The sequence below is a fragment of the Enhydra lutris genome, unplaced genomic scaffold (genome assembly GCF_002288905.1).
Source record: "Enhydra lutris kenyoni isolate GAN:26980312 unplaced genomic scaffold, ASM228890v2 scaffoldscaffold181, whole genome shotgun sequence".
NCBI classification, from domain to species: Eukaryota; Metazoa; Chordata; class Mammalia; order Carnivora; family Mustelidae; genus Enhydra; species Enhydra lutris.
Genome location: NW_019154265.1, coordinates 127,355 through 128,496, shown reverse-complemented (window position 1 = coordinate 128,496; position 1,142 = coordinate 127,355). Strand labels below are relative to the sequence as shown.

Genomic DNA, 1,142 nt, shown 5'->3' with positions numbered 1-1,142 from the left:
GTGTTAGAAAATACACCTACACAAACCCGATGCTCTCTATATTTCAGGGCAACATAGAGAGGAAGTAAAATCATCCTGTCCCCATTACAGGAGGGGTTCCACATTCCTCACCAGCCTGCCCACTCTGTCCTCCAGGTGGTTCAGTGCACAGTGTGTCCTGTGGGGATGAGCACAGGGCCAAAAACTGGGGCTCACTCTCACCCTGTGTGTGCTCTTGGACACCTCGCAAAGCCCTCCAAAATTCTGGGTGTAGTTTTACATTTTATTATGGCATAACATGGCATCAATCCCACAACATTTGTGTGAATATGTAAAAAGAAAGTAGCACATGCCCAAGTATATACTCTGGAAAGTTGTATAATGAAAACCATATTCTATTCTAAAGTGTTCAATCCCCCAAAACAAAGGCAGTCACATCTCTTCTAGTCATTGCCCTCTATGGTCACATAGATCCCAAGCTGAATATATAGTCAGAGAACATGCAAATAGGGCCCTCCATCTGCAGGTTAAAACAGCCCAAACCTGACTCTGCAGCTGGGAGAGGAGCCCCAGCACCAGGATTCCCAGGTGTTCCAATCAGTACTCAGGACAGGACACAGACACTCACAATGGAGTTTGTGCTTGGCTGGGTTTTCCTTGTTGCTCTTTTAAAAGGTAATTTATGGATAACAAGAGACATTGAGTATGTGAGTAGATAGGAGTGAGAGAAACCATGGGTTTGTGACAGATTCCTGACTGGAATGTCTTGTGTCTGCAGGTGTCCAGTGTGAGGTGCAGCTTGTGGAGTCTGGGGGAGACCTGGTGAAGCCTGGGGGGTCCCTGAGACTCTCCTGTGTAGGCTCTGGATTTACCTTCAGTAGCTATGGCATGAGCTGGGTCCGCCAGACTCCGGGGAAGGGGCTGCAGTGGGTCGCAGTTATTAGCAGTGATGGAAGTAGCACAAGCTACGCAGACTCTGTGAAGGGCCGATTCACCATCTCCAGAGAAAACGGCAAGAACACGCTGTATCTGCAGATGAACAGCCTGAGAGCCGAGGACACAGCCGTGTATTATTGTGCAATAGACACAGTGAGGGGACTGCAGTGTGAGCCCAGACACAAACCTCACTCTAGGAGGGATCTGGACCACCAGGGGGTGCACAC

General features: G+C 48.9%; 1 gene segment (V, D, J or C); it reads left to right on the top strand.

Annotated features, from left to right (window-relative positions):
• The first annotated feature begins 547 nt into the window (after positions 1 to 547).
• LOC111140135 overlaps positions 548 to 1,142 on the top strand; it is a 12,454-nt gene continuing 11,859 nt past the window's right edge. Inside the window, 2 exon segments of the V gene segment in view lie at positions 548 to 654; positions 758 to 1,084. Of these exon segments, the coding sequence occupies positions 609 to 654; positions 758 to 1,084 (373 nt within the window).